This window comes from Juglans regia, chromosome 11 (assembly GCF_001411555.2).
Source record: "Juglans regia cultivar Chandler chromosome 11, Walnut 2.0, whole genome shotgun sequence".
Lineage (NCBI taxonomy): Eukaryota > Viridiplantae > Streptophyta > Magnoliopsida > Fagales > Juglandaceae > Juglans > Juglans regia.
This window is the reverse complement of record NC_049911.1, coordinates 73,602-95,709: the sequence shown is the minus strand read 5'-3', so window position 1 is coordinate 95,709 and position 22,108 is coordinate 73,602. Positions and strand designations below refer to the sequence as shown.

General features: G+C 36.3%; 1 protein-coding gene across 2 annotated transcripts; it reads left to right on the top strand.

The window, feature by feature from the left end:
- Positions 1-842: 842 nt before the first annotated feature.
- On the top strand, positions 843-20,588 carry LOC109011755 (protein PIN-LIKES 3-like). Of its 2 annotated transcripts, none has more exons than XM_018993073.2 (13): positions 843-1,048; positions 1,148-1,204; positions 1,345-1,435; positions 1,650-1,829; positions 2,376-2,455; positions 2,584-2,708; positions 3,288-3,409; positions 7,881-8,075; positions 12,416-12,508; positions 13,113-13,213; positions 19,074-19,126; positions 19,275-19,291; positions 20,188-20,588. In XM_018993073.2, exons 4-13 carry the CDS (start codon positions 1,695-1,697, stop codon positions 20,272-20,274), a joined length of 1,008 nt encoding a protein of 335 aa, XP_018848618.1. In that variant the 5' UTR covers positions 843-1,048; positions 1,148-1,204; positions 1,345-1,435; positions 1,650-1,694; the 3' UTR covers positions 20,275-20,588. The 2 variants fall into 2 exon arrangements, with proteins under 2 accessions (XP_018848618.1, XP_018848616.1); XM_018993071.2 differs by having other exon boundaries at positions 847-1,048; positions 19,275-19,460.
- Positions 20,589-22,108: the final 1,520 nt, after the last annotated feature.

Sequence of the window (22,108 nt, the reverse complement as noted above, 5' to 3'; positions counted from 1 at the left end):
CTATCAAACTTGCCTTCAAATACCATCATATTTCTTCTGAACCATAATTCTTTCAAGATCATGGATTGCCTAACTATATTAGTTAATGCCTTCATAGACTTTATTCTTTGTGTGAAAAAAAAAAAAAAAACCAAGCCAGTCAACTAATCGTGTCCCGACAAAAGAAAAAAGAAACCTTTCCATCAAGTTTGATAGATATCATTCTCAATGGTAGAGAATATGTAATATTTCTTTTTCTCTTATCAAGGAGAACGTTTTATTTTCTTTATAAAAAAGAAATAAGATGATGAATACAATTCTTTTTACAATATTTATCACAATCATGTTTTAAATAGAGGAAATTTTCGTGAAATGACTTATAAAAAAATTATAAAAATATCATCCTTTTCATAAAATATTTTTATTTTAAAATATGATTATAAAAATAATTATGTAAAGTTGTGCGTATTTGTAATTACTTTAGGGTATGTTTGGAAATACAAGAGTTTTCACTATTTTATTATCATTTATAAACAATTTATTACTATTTATAAATTATTTATTATTAATTTCTTTATTACTTATAAACTATTTTATTATTATTTATAAAAAATCTAAGATATTCTTATAATCCAAATAGAACCTAAAAGGAAAAGGGTAAGAAACCAAATTCGAGAATGGCGTTTCTTTAAAGTGGCAGTTGAATGGATGTCGCCAAAAGTTTGGGTTTGGGGGGGCGGGGTGGGTGAATCTTGACGTTTCTGGACCATGGTTCACCGAGTAGGCCCCCAGAGTGGGAATCCAACCTCGACCCCATAGTGGGCCCTTCTGCTAGTGCTAAGCACAGCTCTGGTCAAAAAATGAAAAATAATCTGATATTCCATCATATGCGCTTATGCAATGACTCTTCCTTTCAGATTTGATGTTTACACCGGAAATTCGATCGAGTTAATGGGGAATACCCTATTTGCATGCAACATAGGGTGACTGAAATGCTTTGGTTCCTTCTATTTCGTTAAGGAACACATTTTTCTGTTCCAATCTGTGGTATCTTGAGTGTTGTAACCAGGTAACTAGTACGTTTTTCACAGAATTGCTGTTCGAAGTTGAATTCCAAAATCATTTTTCTTGATTTGAGAAATTTTTTGTCTACAAATTTGCATTACAGGTCAATGATCTTAATTTAGAATCCATTCCAACTCAACTGACCTCTAAGATACTAGAGGTTCACACCTCCTCACTTTGCATGAGTGAATTTATTTTCAAAGTTTCAATTATTTTGAAACACTTAATAAAGTGTAAGCAATCCACTAATAGTTCATATTTTTCTTGATCATGTGGATACGGGTCTGTTTATTTGTAAAGAAAATTGGCAACCGTTTCCCCAGTTCTGAATCACCTTCAACCGTACTTCTGCGTTCGAGTGCTGCAATTTGTGATAGAAATCCACGATAAGGTATTTTTTGCTCGCGGTCTATTGCTTTAACTTGAATGATTACGATGAGTACATAGTACTGTATATGAGGCTTCTACCTGAATGACATCCTGTTACAAGTTATAACTACAAACCTTTGCGCATAGACCATAGTAACGGATAGTAATCGCAACATTTTATTCTTTCCTCCACCATGTTCTGTTCGATTTTTTTTTAAATGGCTTTGCTTTGCCAGGGGTGTTGATACGATTGTTTAGGAGTTCCGCGGAGAAGTTCTGAAATGGGATTCGTAAACCTGTTCGTTGTTGCGTTGATGCCAGTCCTCAAAACGCTCCTGATCACTGGTGTTGGATTATTGCTTGCAATAGACCGTATAGGTCTCTTAGGGCCGGATGCAAGGCATATTTTGAACAATGTAAGTTAATACTTACATGCTTATTGTTTTCCGGGAGGGGGTGGCGCGTGAAGCATCTAACAGTAATATTGATCGGGTAGTCGTTTTCTGTTCGAAAATTTAACACGTTTTAATGCATACTAGTTATCTGTGAATTCTCAATTGGAAAAGTCTATTATGCCGCCCAAATGATACCGCTCGGTTTGACCGACAATAATGAAATCTATAGTGATTTTGGTGGCTGGGATCCATTAATCACCGACAAAGCATTTCGTGTATCCAAAAATTGTTTACCGAAAAAGTCGTGCTTTCAAATCTCAAGACAAAATTCATGTATTTAAATAATATTTTAATTTTATAATATTTTTTATTTAATTTTTTTTCTCTCATTTTTTAAAACTCAATAAATACTTAACTCAAACTATCTCATTATTATTTACAAACCATCTTACTACTATTTATAAAATTCTAATTTGGCAAACATCCATTTAAGATCGGTAATCTGGAACTAGCACTTGATTTAAAAACTTTTATCAAGGACTGAAAACTATTTTAATCATGGAACAGATTGTGTTTTTTGTGTTCACTCCTGCACTCATGGTTAGCAACTTGTCAGAGACTATTACATTTCAGGGCCTGATGACTTTGTAAGTTTCAGGATATTGGTACTCCTCGTGATGCCCCACTTTTCCTACTGTTTCAGCAAAGCTATTTTTTCGTGTTTCTTCGTATAATTATATTGAAGTGATAACTCTTGGGAAAATGAAATGTGAAGGTGGTTCATGCCAGTGAATATCCTTCTCACATTTATTATTGGCTCAACACTTGCATGGATACTTGTTAAGATAACCAGAACTCCTGAACATCTACATGGCCTTGTAATCGGTTGCTGTTCTGCAGGTACTTTTAAGATTTGTTTATTATATTTCATACATTTTCCATTTTATAACTTTTCAAGTCAGGTCGACTCTAATCTTTGCAATACTAATAGCAACAATGCCCTCTTTGTAAAAATGGATTCAGAATATCTTCAATCTTGTAATTAAAGTAATTTTCTTGCTGTTTTCTAGAGAAAAATTGTTCTACTTGCCATAGTTGTAACTGAGACTAATTAACATTCTGTCGTCCTACTTGTAATTGAGACTAAACATGCAGCCACATTGATCCCTAATTTAATCTCAATGGGAACCATATAATTTCTGTTAGGTCTTTTCTGGAAAAGGACTTTGATGCCTTTACCAACCCCAAATTGTAACAGAAAACTTAAAAATTAAAGTAGCTCATAATACTTATAACTAGGACAAAGCATATATACTGGCCTGCCACTTTTAATGCATATATATAATCTTATTTGGGACAACAAAGTTTCTGTTTATGCAATTAGGAGAAAGGCTTTCAAATTTGTTCCGTTTATATTATATGCAAGTACTAGATCATGTCTTTAGAATATTATGCGCTATCTCAAGTTTCGCATTTCAGGAAATTTGGGAAACTTGCTTCTGATTATTGTCCCAGCAGTTTGTGATGAAACAAATAGCCCATTTGGAGATTCATCTACTTGCTCGACAAATGGTGAAGTTTATGCTTCACTTTCTATGGCGGTATGATTTATAATTCTTAAGTTTAAAGTTGTCTAGTAATCGAAGTTTTATAAAAGTAATCATGCATGGCAAAACACGAAACACCACCAAGCCAAAAGAAAAATGTTCATATGGATTAGAGATGCCAAACTATGGGAGAGGCCATATATAACAATTTGCGGACTGTTTTTTTTTTCAAGACCACAATATATATAATAACACATGACACACCAGTCGACCTGAAAACTAATCTGTTTGGGGCCAAATTAAGTGATATAAATTTCTCACACTTTAACATTTATAGCTCACGTGTAAAATCAACAATCTTCCCTCGCACGTGACATCCCGTCTTTTTTTTTTTTTTGATAAAATGACATCCCGTCTTAAGGTGATGCTTAGTACGTAACGAGGTTTTGAAAATTTTCTCATTTATTACTTTTAGTAAAAACATCTTCAAACCAGAACAATCCCACAAATAATTTTCATTGAAACATCTTACATCGGTTTCCATAAAAAATAAAAGAACTTAATTTCACAAAATTAAAAAAAAAAATATATATATATATATATATATATATCTCACAAAGGTCTCGTCCCAAACTTATTTTCAATGAGTTCCGACACTTTTTCATTCTTCAATAAAACATCTGTTAGATTCAATTTCCAACGACACCTTTCACGTACTCTACCAACCTGTAATCAGAATAAGAGTCTCGGGCAACCCAGTGGGGATGTCTCCGATAGTTAAGTTAGAGAGGGAACTATTTCTTTTAGTAATCAACTTAGAATCCCTTTAGAACATGCTTTGTAAGGTATTTATGGGGGTTGAGGTGTTCTATTATGACATTACCCTTTTGATGGCACGGTTCTTGATGCCCAATTAGGAATGTTACATTCTTGAATTCGAATCTATCATTGATAGCGCTCTTTCGGCACGAGTGTCGGACTTATTTTGTAGATTTTGATCTAACAAAGATAAGATTGATTAATTCTCCTTGGTGAACATGACGTCTTTCTTGGCTTTACCTTTAGACTCGTACGTTACATTTTGCATAGCTTTATCTTTATCTTGCTTGCACTTGGTTACATGAATCTCTCGTGACTTCACCATTCTTTACCAGTAGGCCAGCTAACCTTTCCTTGCCAATAACATATTTACTTGCATTGTCCGTTTCCCATTTCCATAGATTTTGTCGGTGAGTATATCTTTCATTTTGAAAAAGTCGTCGGTCCTATTCATGAATTCTCGCTAAGTTATTGATTTCTTCCTCACCAAGTCTGCCATGAAGGGGCTTCAAGGCCATGCCTCTCCTAGGAGTGCTACCAGTGTTATTTTCTTATTTTGATCATTTGCTGTTAGACGTTCATTGTTGAACTAGGTAAGGTATCCTCTCAGGTTTTCATCGTCCTGCTTTATTGTGAGGAGGTAGGTAGCCAATCGTCTCCTCCTTCTGCCTGCCATGAATTGCATGATGAACTACCTACAAAGTTCCTCAAAGCTGGTGATCAAGCCTACCTGTAGATTTCCAAACCACCCTTTCGCCACACCTTTGAGGGTTAACAGAAAGCTCTATATGCAATCTCCATTGAGAAGCCGTGTAAAGTCATATGGGTCTTGAAGGTTTCTATGTGCTCTACCAGATCCTTGGACCCATTGTAAAGGTCGATTTGTGGGATCTTGCACTTTGGCGAGAGAAGCATTGCCATTATCTCTCGGCTATACGGTATGTCAGTGCTATTGAGTTGGTTGCCAACCAACAACGATGCTCCCACTCGTTCCGCTATCTCCTCATATATATCCATAAGGCACCACAAGCTATCATGCATCATTTTCTTCTCCTCCTGGTTTTCTGTATCGTCTCTTTTTCAATTTGAGACTCCTCATCGCACTATCTATCACTAGCTTGACCTCCATCTAGTGTTTTAAATTTCATACCGTATCGACCGGTACGGTCGAAATTTTTCATTTCGGCTGTCCGGCTGGTACAGGTACTATATTTGTTTCGTACCGGCTAAAATACCGACCGTACCAGCCGGTACCGGCCATACCGGACTAAATTTCGGCCTGTACCGGCCTATATTTCGGTCGATACTGGCCGATATTTTGGCCTGTGTGTTTTTTTTTTTTTCATTTTTTCAAACTATAAACTTATTTTTTAACCCCTAATTCAAACTAGACTATTTATAATTTTTATATATATGTATTTATATATAATTTATTTATATATAGACTATTATTTTAGAATATAATTTTTATATATATTTATATATATAATTTATTTATATATCGACTATCCCGAAACGTTATCCCGAAACGGTATTGGTATCGGTATCGAAATATTTCGTTCCAGTGCCTTGACCGGTATGACGTCCAGTACGGTATTCAGAACATTGCCTCCATCTCCTTCGAATCCTGCATCCTTTCATTTTAGGGATTTGTTCTCACTCTTCAAGGCCTCCATTTCTAGAGTTATTTTTTGCAATCTTTCTTCCCTATGTGAACCTCCTGTGTATCCATTATGTTATCCATCTGTCTGTCCATTGTGGTCACTTCCTAGTCACAAATTGTGTGAGAATGTGTGGTAGCTGGCATATCTATCTTGCCTCACCGGCTAATCAATCAGTATCCTACAAAATTCCCACAGACGACACCAAACTATTGATGCAATTTTTGACGATGTCCTTCACATACCCTACCAACCTGCAATCAGAACAAGAGTCTTAAGGAACCTAGTGGAGACGCCTTTGGTGGTTAAATTAGAGAGTGAACTACCCTCTCGTTTGCATTCAAAATCCATCTCAATTTATCTTATCTTATCATTACAACTTTCTCAAATTCTCATATAAAATATAATAATCAATTTAATTTTTTCAAATCTCAAAAAAATTTTATTAAATTTTTATACAGAATATAATAAATAATTCAATTTTTATTCAACTATTTATAAATCATTTCAACTCATCTTAACTCATCTCTAAATTCAAACGACTCAGAATTCCTTTAGAACCTACCTGAGAAGGTATTTATAGGGGATGAGGTGATCTACTGTGGCATTTTTCTTTCGGGGGCACGATTCATAGTGCCCAGATGAGAATGTTACCTTCCTGGACTCAATTCTGCTATTGATAGCGCTCTTCTGGTACAAGTATTTCGCCCGGACTTATTATGGAGATTCTAATCTTACAAGATATGATTGGTTACGATTCTCCATGTGAACATGACACCCTTCTAGGCTTTATCTCTGAGCCCATATGATGCATTTTGCGTAACTTTATTCTTTACTCGCCTTGGTCACGTGAATCCTAGGTGACTTCACCATTCTTGGCAAGCGCCACCGACATATTTATTGGCACCCAACGACATCATTACATTTTCTAAATCTAGACATATTTATAAGGAAAATGATACTTGAACAAAACTTGACAAGCAAAGTGGACCAAATATGATTAAAGTTCATTTATCTTTTCAAAATTTTATAGTTTTAAAATAAAAAATGACTTCTCTAACTGAATGTTCTTCTGAAAATATCGGAAAACAGAAAAAATAGAAAAACAATTCATTAATTCGGTCAACATTGATTGTAAAGTGTTCTGCCAAGCACCGGGACCCTATATTTAATAGCTATCAAAACTTTCACAATATCCGGTAAAATCATATATATATAAATGCAGTTTGCTCAAAATTTAAATAACCTTTGAGAAAATCTCAACTCTTATCGTCCCCAAGGCTTAAGGCTAGCCAACAGAACTACTGCACGTGTTTGCAGGTGTTCTCATTCACGATTTGTGTCACCTCTTTTGTTTTTTTTTTTGTTTTTGGCTGTTGCTCTCAATATCTTATGTACATGCCGAAGCGCGTTCGCAAAGTGATGCGTCTCAATATCTCCTTGTTAAAAACAAATCTGTTGATAAATATGTTTATTGACACGTTAGATACAACACTGGTCGCCCAGTTCAACTTTGGATTTTATAACTTTTTGGAAGATCTTAATCTCAATCTGCAACCTATTATGTCCCCCCCGCACGGAACCAATTTAACTTGACAGCATGCCTTCAACTTGGATTTTGATCGCTTTAGCTTGGATCTTTCTTCCTATCCAACTTAGCCCGACAAATTCGATTCAATTTCTCCCTCCGAGCCAGATCACTCACCTATTTCCAAACTCGAGCTTTGGTGATCTGGAGTTTGAAGGGATTTGTTAAAATATTCTCAAAACATTATTTTGTAAATTATAATTTACACATGATAATGATTTAGTATAATATATGTATATAGATATATTATATGTACCTTGTGCAAGAATGATTTTAATAGTGCAATAAAGATCTAGTTTATACTGCTTCAACTACCTCTATTTTCTGCGTCATTCTTTTATTCTATAATATGCTTTGGCAAATGATCAGAGAATTCCAACCTTTGCTAGAATGGTACTTTTTAAGTATGTCTTACAAGATATGGGATTTATCGTTATACCTTCTTATGATGCTCTAGGTTGGTGCAATTTATATATGGTCTTATGTATATACGATCATGCGGATATTTGCAAATAAAAGCATCCGAGAACCGTCAGAAACATTTTCAGAGACTTGCACAGTATCCCTACTTCCTTCAAGCGACTGTCCAAGCTTTGATGACCCTTCGGATCAAGTTGAACTGCCTCTCAATGGATCTGGGGGAGAAGTGAAGGTATTCCTGGCTTTGCATATTTTTAATTCTGTTTTATTGCCCAAAATACATTCCGCTGTTCTTAATTTAAAAAAATAAATCAACAAATTACTAATAACATGTTGGTGCAAAAGGGGCTACAAAACAAAAAATAGTGAGAGAAAAGCTTGGTTCAATGTGTGTTACAATGTCGCTTTCCTTGGAAAATATTTGCCCACACCAATAATAGTATGCACACGGGTTATAAGCAAATTTACTTTCAAGATACAATGACGTCCAAAATAAGTCTGTTTGTTTAACTACATTATGCATACACGAAATTAGATCTCAAATACCCTCAGAATTTGTTATTCAACCAAGAAATTAGAAATGATCTGTTCTCTTGAGAACAAATAGATTTTAAAAAGTTTTGAAGAAAAGAAATATTTTAGAGAGAGAGTGACTTTCGAAATGCCTTTAGGAGCCTCAAAGTGCAAGCCAAGGGGTCTATTTATAAATGGCCAACAGATGCGACCAAAAAGTTCATTTTTCATTTTTCTGAAAACAATTTCGAATAGGTTGTGTTTGTCACCTTTCAATATATATATATATACACACACACACACACACACACACACACACACATAGAAGCCTTAATCATGTAGAAGCTCATGTAGAAATGTTTTCCATTGTCAAATTGAGATTGAAAGGGAAGCTTTCATGGTAATTTTGCATGATGATAAGTCTAGAAAAACTCAAGAGGCTCTCTCATCTTCTACTAAGGATGAGTGGATGAAAATACTCAATGATTAAATGAAGTCTATGAGGACCAACCATGTCTAGGACTTGGTAGATCTACCGCTAGGGTAGAAAGCCATTAGGGACAAATGGATTCTAAGGGTTACATACAAGGTGGACGTGTCGATAGAGAGGTATAAACCTACCTAATGACAAAAGAATATAACCAACAAGAGGGTGTCAACTATGAAGAAACATTCTCTCCAATAGTGAGGTTTGCCTCAATTTGGATGATCTTAGCTATTGTAGCATATATGAATTTGGAAATCTACCAAATGGACATTAAGATGGCTTTTATCAATAGAGAACTAGATAAAGAGATATATATGGGTCAAGCCACGGTTGTGTGACCAAAGGTCAAGAGCACAAAGTATGCAAGCTTAAATGATTTATATATGACCAAAAACAATTATCTAAACAATGGTATCTCAGATTCTATTGAGTCATTCTTTTGAATGGGTTTATGATGATCACATAAGATTATTGTGCCTATGTTAAATGGTCTAAGAAAGTTCCTTTTTAATCGGGAAATGATAACGGGTAGATTGTCTCCACTAAGTAGTGGTTTTCCCTAATTTTGATATGAAGGACATGGGTGAAAGAGAATACATTTTGATATTTAATATTTATAGAGATTGTTCAAAGAGATTTTTGTGTTTCACTCAACATACTTGCATAAAGAAGGTTCTTGAGCGCTTCCAAATATATAAGTGTAAACCTATTAACACTCCTATTCCCAAAGGTGAGAGTTTATGCAAAGAAGTGTGTTCCAAGACTCAAGCGAAATAGAAAAGATGGCATGGGTTCCCTATGCTAACACTATAGGCAGCCTGGTGTAAATAATGATGTGTATTCGACTAGACATATTCTATAAAGTTGGCTTGTTTAGTAGATTCCAGTCTAACCCAAAACTAAATCATTAGAAAGCAATCAAGAGAATTATGAGATATCTAAAGAGAAATGCAAACTATGTATTGTGCTATTAAGGTTCACATTTGTAGGTGATAGGTTACAATGATGCTAATTGGGGTAGTGAGCTAGATGAGCACAAATTGACAATTGGATATGTTTTCTTGCTAAAAAATTGGGCTATTACATGAAGCAACAATAAACAACTTTGGATAACCCTATCTACCAAGGAGATGGAGTAGATAGCGTGTTCAACGGTAGTGTAGAAAACTGTTTGGTTGAGGAGGTTCCTTAAGCACCTAGACATTGGCATGAATACTTCTAATACAGTGATGAAATTTTGTGATGTCATGGGCGTTTTCGCATATGCTAAGGATCCAAAATATCATGAAAGAACCAAACACATTGATCCGATGCCACTATATTTGAGACACGGTGTCACAAAAGAAAGTAATCATTGAATATGTTTTTACGAGTTGCATGGTTGTTGATTCCTAACAAAGCTTATAATGAAAAACATTTTATGGCACATGTTTTTGGAGTTTAGGGCTGGGTAGATTGTAATTGTAATTTTTTTTTTAGTTGACAAATCCATTGGCTCGTACCTCTTGAACAGGCTCCTGTTTTTATAAGCATGCCTTGTTACTCCTAAGTTAATCCACCAGGATTTATCTCCTTCGAGAATGCTGGTCACAGAAATCATGGCCTTAAAATTCGCTCTTTAACCAGAATCCTATCGGTTCTTTTAAGAAAATGACAATCTCGTTTGTAATGAATTTGTTTACCATAATGGAAGCAACTTACTTTGAAATTCTTATGATTCTCATTTTGGAAGTCCCTTTGTTTTCATCCAAAATGATTTCTTCTCTTTCGATTTTCAAATCTGGATTCATTGGGTTGTTCGAATTTGTGGGTCTTTCCTTCCTCTACCATGTGCATGTTGGAGGTCAAAAAGTTGTGCTCTTCATTACTGTCTCTAAGCCCAATTTCTTTTTGTATACGAAGATGTTGACCTAATTTTTCTAGAGACATTTCCTCCCTTCCTTTTGTAGTTTTTTCATGATTGAGGAAGTTTATCAATAATAAATGAAATTGATATGGATTCATCCATTTTCATATTGTGTTGAATGAATTGATCAAGAATATGAATAATATCATTGAATTGTTCAACAACAGACCTAGAATCTGTCATGTTATAATTGAAAAACTTTGTAGCCAAAAATCTCTTACTTGTAGCATCTTCTAAAATGTACTTAGCCTCAAGTGCATCCCACAAATCTTTAGCGATTGCTTTATTCTGATAAGCATCAAATAATGTGTCAGACATTGTCTTGCAAATATGTCCCTTACAGATGTAGTCGTCTTGTCCCGATTTGACTCTTGTCCGACTTTGAGCGATTATCTCATTCTCATTTACAGAAGGTTTAGGAGTGGTTAGAACATACACCACTTTGAGACTGGTCAAGAGAAAGTTCATTTTCTTTTGCCAGCGTAGAAGACTGGCTCCATCAAAGCTTTCGAGTTTTAAAAAATCCGTAGCAAACTCTCTCAAATCTTGCGCTATTAGTAATCTAATATTGTCTTAGAATTGTTGGTGTAAAGGGGCTGCAAAAAAAGAAATAGTGAGAGAAAATAGTTTGAATCAAGGCGCGTGACAATGTTGCTTACCTTAAAATAATATTCACTTCCACCAGTAACAGTATGCACACAGGTTTCAAGCAATGAAGTCTAGAATAAGTTTGGTTGTTTAATTACGTTATGCGCATATGCAAAATTAGATCCGAATACCCTCAAATTTTACTACTCAACCAAGATATTAGAAATTTATTCTCTGCAGAAAGTTTTTGAAAGAGATAGAATTTTCAAATTACCTTGTAGCATATATTATTTTTCAAGCCATGTGGTCTATTTATATATAGCCAAAGGATGCAAATGAAAATGTACACATTTTCCTTTTTTTGAAATCTGGTCCGAATAGGTGTATATATATATATATATATGTACCTGTTAGCAAATGGCATAAAGATTGGACTTGTTCGAATGGCCACATTGCTTCTCCAACTTGTTTGCCCACAAGTTTGATCCCCAACTAGTGCACACCTTTTGCATTTTACTTTCCAACAAGCAAGAACTGCCTCTTCATGTGTTTCGGATGTGCTGGGCTGCGGGTGTGGATGTCCATTCTTTCATTAAAATCATTAAAATTTAAAGAGAAATGATAGTTACAGTCGCGAGTGTGCAAGTAGCGTGCAATCACTTTAAAAAAAGTAAATAAATACAGAATCCACATGAAAAAAAAAAATTAATTTTTTAATCGTATATCCCACTCTTTTTCAAAGTAATTACATGTTATTTGCGCACTCCACGACTACATGTAGCATTGCTCAAATTTAAAACCTATTTCTTTACAAAGAGTTGATTCAACCCCTTCCACTTTTAGGTCAACCAAGGGCATCATATCCACCATGCCAATGAATGGGTTAGGTTACATATTTCTACCCAATTTATTTTAACCATATGCATGGGATTATAACCTTTCCATAATTTTTTTTTTCAAAATAATTTATAAAATTTAAAATAAATCTCAAAAATAATTTTAATAATAAATATAATATAAAATTATTTTGAAAATATTTCCAACATCAATCTTATAACCACTTTCATTTCTTCGGCAGGCAAAGATACTGAATCAGATTATTGAGCGCATTAAGATGTATGCAGAGCGGGTCAATCTGAAAATGTTGTTCGCGCCGTCTACAATTGGTGTGGTATGTACTAGCGCAGCAGCGCTTCTATACCCTGCAGCATTGAAATCTTTAAGTAGTTAAGCCGTCTACAATTAGTTGTAATATTTATCGTAACCATTGTCATTATAATTAGTATTATTATTACTATTAACTTTAACCAAATCGATTGTTGACCAAATATATTTTCCTCCTTAGCAAGAAAAGGAATGACATTTTGGACTACTAATTGCAAAACCAGAAAATTATTTTAGGATGCCAATAACTCAGTTATTTTCTTTTAATTAAATTTACATATATATAACTTGATATTGCCTATAGCTAGCCTAGCCTTTATATTTGAATATTCACTCTAACATGTGGGACTAACTCTCATTTAATAAATGGTCGCAACACTTTTAAATATTTAATTATATCACCACTTATATTAAAACATTTAGCTAATGAAACAGATAAATTTAATTTTAATTTTATTCTACGAAGAAAAGGGTAGTTAAAAGAACCTCTAGCTTTTGGATATCTAGCATGAGTGCCCATTCACATGTTCATGCCATTTAAGATTTATGTATTTGTGTTGAGTTTGTAATACGTGAACAATCCATTAATTTGCACTTGTTTTCTCGTCTAGGCTGTTGGGTTGATCATCGGAATAGTTCCTCCAATACGGAAGCTACTGATTGGTGATAGTGCTCCTCTTCGCGTGATCACTAGCTCTGCGTCTCTGCTTGGGTATTAATCTCATACATCCCCTGTTGAGCATGACCAGATGGTAGAGATTTTTTTTCTAAGCAAGCACGCATTATTAAAAGAAACAAGAATAAAAATAGTTATGGGACTAATAAATTGATCCCACCCGTACTCATGATTTGTGAAGACTTTAAAGAAAGAAACCATATTAACAAATTATCTCAACTCATCTCATGATATCAACTCATCTCATTTAATCATTACAAATTTCTTAAATTTTTAAACAAAATATAATAAAAAATTCAATATTTTTAAATCTTAAAACAAAAGTAATATTAAAAAATAATATTCTAACAATAATTTATTTAACTTTTAACTTTCATCTCAATTCATTTCAACTTAATTCATTATCCAAACCTCCCCGATGGTTTTTTATAGTCCACTAATAGAGCCACCGTTGGCGACGGTGGCTAGTTGGGTTACATTATAGTTTATTGCTTTGAACTGCCTAGACCGCTTCCTCATTCCCAAAATCTTTTACTCAGCCGCGTGTTGCTTGATCAATAAAACCCATTTACAACCTACCAAGTTTTGTTGTGAAAGCACGACACCCACACACAACAACATCAAGACAGATAATGAAAATAATAAAGCAGAAACATAGAAATCAAGCACACTCACAAGACACAAGATTTATATAGTTTGACAACGTACCTACGTCAACTGAGCTGCAGAGGATTTTATTTAGAGGATATAACAAACCCACAATGAGATTTTTCCTCTACTCATAATTACTCTCTCTCTAAGGCTTCTTTCTCTCACAATAATGCTCATAAGACACCTTTTGCGTCTCTACTTTTTTTCACAGTTCAATCTTAAATATTCTGAACATAAACATAACATATATATATATATATATAGTGCATGGCGTTAGAAACCCAAAGGTGGCAAAATATGATTATTTGCTCGAGCGGAGTGTCGAGCGCGCTTTGCGCCAACCATCGAGTGCACTTCGAATGAACACTGGGGTTGTGCTTTGCTCGAGCCTACCATTGTGCGTGCCTCGAACGAACACTTTGTTTGAGCTTCTCTCAAGCCAACTATTGAGCGCAATTCGAGCGAACTCTCTAGCTGAGTCCAGCACAAACCTTGCCCTTTCAACTTTGTAGCTCACACCTCCTGGCTTCATGCCAGAAGGTGCACTAAAGTAGAGCCCGACTTCAGTCTCTCACGTACATTGCCCTCAACTAGCACATCTACTTGGTGAGTTACAAGTCCCACTGCACCAGGAATGTCCGCTCTCAAACCAACCCTAGCATACATAAGAGAACTGTTGTTGATGTCCCCTTCTCTGATCTGGGTCACTAATTCCACCTCCTACTGCTAACTTGTCTGTCTTGAGTCGATGTGCCCATCTCTCATGCAGTTTCTACTTCCTCCTTGAAAGTCCAATTAGCTTTGTCTCAGCTAACTCCTACTTGCTTGATCTTCCATCTCGCAAGATTTTTCTTTTGTACTGTGGTTCACCACCTTCATTCAGCAGGACATAGTTGAAGGTAGGTGACCATTGTGGAGGTCTGGTTATCTTGGTAGCTCTATGAGCATCAACTGTAGGTGTAGAAATTCCTGGAATACTAGGCACTTTGTCCCCATCTCTCACATCTCTACTCCGTACTATGGTCTTGGGAGATTTCCCCAGGCTTATATGTGGAATAACAAAACTAACTCCTTTTTGCTTCCCTATCTGGTTTGTGAGACCAAGTCTGGTCTGTTGCAACCCTGTGTTTTCCTGCACATCACTGAATCCTAATGTCAAATACAAAGTGTAAGTTCTCTTACCAGACGCCAAGACTAGCTTACCTTTTGTGACCTTCTGCGCTTCTCCAGAAAACGCTATTATATGGCCATTTTTGTCAAGCTATCTCATAGAGATCTGACTTTTTTTTAGATTTAGAACATATTTGACTTATTGCAAAGTCAACATGCTCCTGTTCGGGAGTGTGATGCCACATCGCACACTCTCACTATATCTAGTGTCTCTACATTAGCTATGTATATCTTCACAAAATCACCAATAACATAGTTCTACTTGATCTCTCGATATCAGGTGCTATGGAACGAAGCCTCGGAGTCTAACACCCAATCGTTAACCAGACTGTGCACTGTAAAAAATAGTGTCCTATATTTCTTCATCCACCGCGTTGACAACGTCATCCTCAATATTTTTCTGATTCTAGTAGCCTCTTTTAATGTGGCTGGGCTTGTCACAATTCCAGCAAGTGATCTCCTACCCATTTTTCAACTTGCTCTTGTCTTTATTCCTAAACCTATCATGTCTCTTCCTCGATCGTCAACACTCAGGGCCAAACGGTACCAGAAGACTCCCTAGAGTCTTTCCTGCGTACCTCCTCATTGAGAATCATATCACATATATCATCATAATTTAATTTTATCTTGCCAGCTGAGTTACTTACCACCATTCCAATGCCAATATAATCAACGTTCTAATATCATTATCAAACTCAATTTCTTTAGATAACAATTGATTTGTGATCGTATTAAAGTTATTCAAATGTTGGGCCATAAATGTACCTTCTACCATTCTCAAATTGAACAATTTCTTCATGAGATACACCTTGTTATTTATTGACTATTTTTCCAACATAGTAGACAAAGCGTCGTGAGATCCGTTGTGGTTCTCTCCTTTATAATGTTGTGCGTCACTGATTTAGACAAGGCGAGCCGAATAACCCCAAAACCTGTCAATCCAACAGATTCCACTCAACATCATTCATGATTTCCTGCTTCTTTCCCAACAAAGGAAGGTGGAGCCTCTTCCCATAAAGATAATTCTCGATCTGTATTCGTCAATAGCCAAAATCTGTGCCTTTGAACTTCTTGATTCCAACCTTCACTTCTTCTCAAAACATTGTTCTTTTTCAGATCCAAAACCTGGCTTTGATACCAGTTGTTGTAAAAACACCACTCCCACACACAACGATATTGAGAACGACAATGAAAACAATTGTGTGGAAACATAGGAATCAAGCACACACATGACACAAGATTTATATGGTTTGGCAATGTGCCTATGTTCACAGAGCTATAAGGGATTTTATCCGGAGGAGATAACAAACACATAGTGAGTTACAAGAGCTTCCCTCTACTCACAATCTCAACTCTCTCTCTCTCTCTCTCTCTCTCTCTCTAGGGCTTCTTTCTCTCACAAGAATGCTCACAAGACACCTTTTGCCTCTCTATCATTTTTCACAATTCAATATTATATATTCTGAACATAAACATAACATATATATAGTTCATCGTCATAAACCCTAAGGTGGCTAAACATGATTATTCGTTTGAGTAGAGCGTCAAGCGCATCTCGAGCACATAGACAAGCCAGTCATCGAGCACACTTCGAACAAGCACCAGGGTTGTGCTTCACTCAAGCCTACCTTTGCACAGGGCTTGAAAGAACAATCTATCTGAGCATCTTCTCGACCCAACTATCCAGTGCACCTAGAGCGAAATCTCTACCTAAACTTCGCTCGAGTGCCTTGTCGAGCAAGAAACGAGCAAACGCTTAGCTTGATGTCTTCTCAGATTAAGACCAGGCTCCATAACCTAACAAGTTTGGTGTGGAACATGCTAACTGTTTGTTGGCTGAGAAATGTACAGCTCCATGAGAAGGGTGGTGGACAGAGAATGTTGGAAGAAAAAATGATTTAGATGCAGTGCACAGAATAGAGGAGCCGACATGGAGAATTTTCAAAATTCGACCATTGCCGACTAGTGGAACATGCTCCTGTCTGTTAGCTTGTAAATTAAGGTTACCAAGATCATGCGTAAAATTATTATTAGCGCTCGTATCTGGATACTAGGTGTTATCTATGAAAGAAAGTTAGGAGATGATTCGATGAGTGAGTCACCATAATAGCAGTAGAGAGACCAACTAGCATCAATGGTGGCGGCTTCTTACTACAAGCGCATCTCATGCGTCAAAAGGTGGCCAAACAATTCGTCCAAGGAATTGTGATGGTGGTGACAAGAGAATCATATTCGGATTATTACCCAGCAAGGAGATCGAAGATGATTTCAGAATCACAGAGAGTTTGGCTTATAACATTAAGAATGTTGGTCAAGTTTGCCTTTGGGAAGTAAGTTGTGATGGAAAGGTTACCCTTCTTTAGAGTGGCAAGTTAAAGTTGATGGAGAACATTTTTTGAAGAGTGACCTATAGATCACGGGCAGTGTGGACACCAACAACATGCGGTAGAATGCTTTCAGATAAAGATGAGATGAGAGTGCTCAATATGAGCTGGTCCTGCTCGAACCAAGAGTCGTAAGCAAGATTTAGTAAAGAAACAACCGTGAAAGAGAGACTAGAGAGTATTTTAGGAGGGGCCGAGATGCTACCATCAACATAGCCATAAATTTTTTGACCACGGAGATAAGGTTGAAGTTGCTAATGCCAGACAACATAATTGTCACAATTTAACTTGAGGATGTACTGAGATGGGAGGGATTTATGGGAGATCAGGAGTGAGCAGCTAGCAGGCGTGGTAGAGGATTGAAGAGAGGAAGTTGTGGAGGTTGAAGAGGCCATGGATAAACGATGTGAGTCTATTGGCTCTGTGATACCATAAAAAAGTTTAACAAGTTTTATTTTGTGAATATGCTTCCTTTACAAATGATGGAAGCCATCAAGTATAGTTATAACATGAGTTGTTATCTTAAAAGGTAGAAAGATTCTAAAAACTGTAATCCTAGTGTCACTTTATCTTCGGAAGCTTCATCAGTCATCAGTGCAGGTGGTTCGAGTTTCGGTTGCTTGATCTTCGGTAGGTTTCTTATCTTGAGTTTGGACTGGCTTATCATTCTGGTTCGAGAAGGTTGCGGTCTCATCTGGAACTCTTTGGTTTGAATTTTCTACCTTGGCCAAGCTTGGCTTAACCATTCTTGTTAGTAGTTTTTAGTTGATTCTGTTTTGTATTGGTCCGATTTGATGATCCGATTCAATCGTATAAATATTATATGAGAAATTATTTTTGAACAGAGGAATTGGACTGATTATCTCTGTTTTTTTTAATAATTAAGGAAGTGAATATTATTAAATTGATGTATTTTTTTTAAAAAATATTTAAAGATGTTGAAAAAATAAAATAGCAATTGCAGTGATCGGTTGGGACCATTGATCTTGGTAGCATGATGCATATTATATTGATTGATTTCCTTTTAATTTGCCGTACTTTTCTATGAAAAATCTTGCTCGCTTGAAGTGTGTTGGTTATCTTTATTTTTAAGAAGAATAATAGATCGACTATTTGAGCTCGAACATCTTGTTGTTCCTCTACGACCAGAAAAGAAAACTTCTAACCGTTATCAAATGCTTTTGCTTTCTTTTCGCATGAAACGACCAGTCGTAACTCCCATATCATGTATCACGCTTGCTTCTGTTATAGACCTAGGGTTCTTCTCTATGACCAGTTATACTGTGGGGGTATTATTGTATTTTCCTTTCCAGTCAGTTATGGAACCAGAGAACTAATACTGTAGAATGTTCTACGAAGGGGGTATGAATGAATTACACAGGCTTTTGCTCAATTTGGAGGTTTTCTGATCCCTCGAGTTATCGAAATTGATTACACTACATTTTATTTCCCTGTTTCCATTAAGAATCCTTGTGGGTTCTTATTAGCTTCACAATGGTTTCTTTAAACCCTAGATCACTGGAGTATACTTTGTGTTTAGCTATTCGCTCTTGCCTAATCATCCATTAGTTTTTGTAAATCATCAAAGGCATGAATTTGTTTTTAATTGCGGTTGTGGGAGATCAGACCCTTGTCGGGGTAACTTGAAGAGGGTTTTGAATTTTCTTGTCAATTTTAAATCTGAAATGCAGGGAGGCAACTATTCCATCTATGACTTTGATAGTGGGAGCAAACCTGCTTAAGGGTACTTTCCTAAACTAATTTGATCTCTTTTGATGCTAATCTTGATTTTTCCTAGTTCTGATTCTGCCTCAAATTAGCTAAAGAAAGAATAAAATTTTGTCTAAATCGGATTTATATAATTTCTAACCATTATATCTTCCATCCTTCAGGGTTGAGAAGATCCGAAGTAAGTTTGCTACTTACTGTAGGTGTTATGGCAGTAAGGTATATTGCATTGCCGCTTTTCGGTATTGTTGTCGTTAAAGCTGCACAAATGTGGGGCATGGTTGGATCAAACTCATTATACCAATTTATTTTAATGCTTCAATATGCACTTCCACCTGCAATGAGTATAGGTATGACAACTCTCCTTTGGTTTAAAGAATGGATAGTTCATTTCTTGATTGTTTGCCTTCTCTGTAGTTATATTCTTGTTGCAACTTGCTTACTTGTATCTTTTTATCCTCTACCTTTGAACTCTGGAAAATTTTGTACTCATAATCTAGCTTAAGATCATTCATTAGCACTACATATAATTACTATGACCACAGGAAAAATTTCATTAATGTAGTACACAAACGAGCATACCCTTTTTTCTTTGGGATCTAATAGTCCGACCGGTTTTTCCTGTAAGTGTTAAAGACTTTCTGTTTGCAGCCTGCAGAAGAGGTTCAAGTGTGAACAACGCACTAGACTTGTTCACTGTGTAGTGTAAATGTACTGGCATGCATTCAACCTTGGTATTCAGGATTTCAGGATTCAGATAACTGACATTTAATTAATTTGTCCATACACTTGAAAGTTGTAATTCGGCCTAACATAACATTAGCATAGGCAAGGTCCTGTAGGATTTGTATTTTATATTGCTGAAATCCTTCATTTTGTGAATGTTTAAACTCCAATAGAAGACCAAATAAGATGCATTTAGAGCCTAGCATACATGATCCTCTCACCTCTTGCATTTGTCACCTTAACATTGGAATCATCGAAGTTCTTTCTTCATTAGATGTTTCCCATTCATCAATTACTTATTTTAAGAATCTTCATCTTCTCATTTGTTTGTCACTCTGATGAACTTGGCAGGTACGATTACCCAGCTGTTTGGGGCTAGTGAGTGTGAATGTTCTGTTATCATGCTATGGTCATATGTTGCGGCTTCATTCTCTATGACACTGTGGTCAGCCTTCTACATGTGGATTGTCTCATAAATCCTATTCTACATTTGTTATATACATCTGTGTTGTTCCCTCCAAACCCGAGACATACCGTATAGAGCCAAGGTCGAGTATAAGCGTATTAGTGGTTAGAGTTGTTTACTTGTGACTACAGGTGGATCAACTCTTCATCATCTTGCTCAGACCACCACACTGTTACAATTCACTGTGTCAATTACATTCAGAGGGTGAGGTGAGAATGCTTTATAAGAATATTTATTGGACAATATTTCCTCATTTTGATTGTACTATTAACAATTCTTAATTTTAGAGCATTTGCATTGAAAAATCAGTTTATTATTTTGCCCAACTAAGCCACATACTTTGGAAGAGTGTTGATGCAGCGTGCCTTGTAAAACAAAAGAAAAGGTGACCTTGGTGAAATTTTGGAGGTGTCTTCCAATGATTAAATAAGTACACAGAGTTTGGATGGTACTTCCTTTTTAAGCTAAAGGGAAATTGGTAGAATATCAAAGATAGAGTTTGTGTTTGTGCAAGACGATTTTGCTTAGCATCATGATTTCTTACTATAGTAGGTGTTTTGTAAGGGTGGTGGGAGGTGGCCGTGTTACTTTCGATGCCAAAGTTAGATTTCTGCTACAAGGTCCAGGAAAGCTAAGGAAGATTAGAAAGATATACTAAGCGCGTAACCCCCAACCCGTTGTCACCTTCTTCTATTTATAACCAATTCCCTGTGGGGTTCTTCTATAGCTACAATGATCGTCTTTGCCTCGGTTGGCATGACGTCGCATTTAATGCGACCGTTACCATCAGTTGCAGGGCCCGACCTCTGGGATGGCCACTCTGAGTTGCATTTAATGTGGCCGATCCTGCAGGGGATAGGATCCCAGACTGTTTGTTCTCCATTAATGCATGGTGACTAGAGGAATTGTTGGCTCCTTCCACCCTTCCTCAAGCACTTGGGTTTGTTTGGGCCTCCCCCCATTGGAGATCATGGACCTTGGAGCGATGGGCTTGTGCCCGGCCTGGTTGAGTACAAAAAACCCCTTTCCAAATCTAATCTTGGAGCTAGCCACTCTGAGTTTGCATTCAATGCGGCTGATCTTGTAGGGGACAAGATCCCGGCCTGTCTGGTCCCCATTAATGCATGGTGACTGGAGGAACTGTCGGCTCCTTTCACCCTTCATAAGTGTTAAGGAGTTCAAGTTTATTTATAATTTGTTAGCTTGGGAGTCCGTAATGAAATTGCGAGTGCTTAGGGTTGAATGAAAATGTTGTAGGAAAAAAAAAATTAACCAACAATTGTGGTCTCTCTCTTTTCCAAGAAGAGATATCTAACTTTGTTGTCTCTACTACCCAAGAGGATCTCTTTCATTTATTTGAATTTTCCTCTGATATTTGTGGGACAAATATTGGGTATTTGTTGGTATTAGAGTAATGTCAAACATTAAGGAGGGGATTCAGACTTTGGAGTTTGGATTCCCGAAGGTTGTGATGGTAGCAATGATACAAGTGGAAAGCTTCAAAATATGAAAGACTTTGAATTCCATCAAAGAGTTTCTTTCTCTATCACACCGACACTCACTAAAGTAACTTAAGAGAACTCCACATAATCACAAGGAAGGCTCATTGTCATGAGTCATGCACCCCTTCCTATTCGAGAGAAAGGAGTGCAACAACAGAGTCATGCACGACAATTTAAAATTAACTTTCCTCGTTACTCTGACGACGATCCAACTGTATGGGTTGATCTTGTGAGGCTAGTCTTTGGATTCCAAGGAACAACTGATGATTAGAAACTGGTTTTGGCCTATTTTCACCGTGAGGGA